Source organism: Rhincodon typus, unplaced genomic scaffold, assembly GCF_021869965.1.
Source record: "Rhincodon typus isolate 14 unplaced genomic scaffold, sRhiTyp1.1 hic_rhity00009733, whole genome shotgun sequence".
Taxonomy (NCBI): Eukaryota; Metazoa; Chordata; class Chondrichthyes; order Orectolobiformes; family Rhincodontidae; genus Rhincodon; species Rhincodon typus.
The window spans coordinates 1,747-2,650 of record NW_025975371.1 but is presented as its reverse complement, the minus strand read 5'-3'; the positions used below and the strand labels follow the sequence as shown (position 1 = coordinate 2,650).

General features: G+C 56.6%; 1 protein-coding gene across 1 annotated transcript in view; it reads right to left on the bottom strand.

Annotated features, from left to right (window-relative positions):
• Positions 1-904, bottom strand: part of LOC125482392 (LIM and senescent cell antigen-like-containing domain protein 2) — a 6,651-nt gene that overhangs the window by 4,882 nt on the left and 865 nt on the right. The window contains exon 2 of the mRNA XM_048594460.1: positions 552-711. Coding sequence (XP_048450417.1) covers positions 552-711 — 160 coding nt within the window. The remainder of the gene's footprint in view (positions 1-551; positions 712-904) is intronic.

Genomic DNA, 904 nt, shown 5'->3' with positions numbered 1-904 from the left:
TGTAAGGAGAATGGAGAGTGAATGCTGAGGGACACTGTGTTGAATGGGGTCTCTCACACAGTGAGTGAGTGTGAGTGAGTGTGAGTGAGCGAGCGGGTATGTAAGGAGAATGGAGAGTGAATGCTGAGGGACACTGTGTTGAATGGAGTCTCTCACACAGTGAGTGAGTGTGAGTGAGCGGGTGTGTAAGGAGAATGGAGAGTGAATGCTGAGGGACACTGTGTTGAATGGAGTCTCTCACACAGCCTGGTGATCAGAGACACGGGGGTGACGTTAGATGCAGGGACACCATGCCATCCCTCCATTGGCGCTGTGCTCGTCCAATCACTGCCATCCATTGGGTGGGGGTTGGGGGGTGGTTAGCCCGGGCCCAGTCGTACCCAGATGTGAGTAAACCATCAGTGCCCAGTGTCCCGAACGCCAGGCAAGGACCCGAACCCTGTCCAACCGTCGCAGCAGTGTCTGCGCCTCGGAGCACCACCTGCCAGGCCTCGTTAGGTGCTACCAAAATGCACCTGGTGCAGCTCCGCACCACAGGCAGCAACTCTTACCTCGTAGAAGACTCCTCCCGGAAATTGCCGGAAGCACTGGGCGCAGACAAAGCACTCCTCGTGGTAGAGTTCCCCGTTGCTGTTGACAATGCGCTCGGAGGGGTCAAAGTGTGAGTGGCAGCGCCCACAGGTAGCACTGGCCAGTGCATCTGCCATGTTACTGCGAGGGGTGGGGGGGGACAGAAGGAGAGAGGTGGGTGAAGACCCGTTAATGAAGACTTGCAGTGAAGACCAGCCCAGGGCTATCGGACTGACTGCTCCCAGCTACTCACAAAGGTGTGACCAAGCAGACACACTCTCTCTCTCTCTCTGTCTGTCTCTGTCTCTCCCTCTCTGTCTCTCTCTGTCTCTGT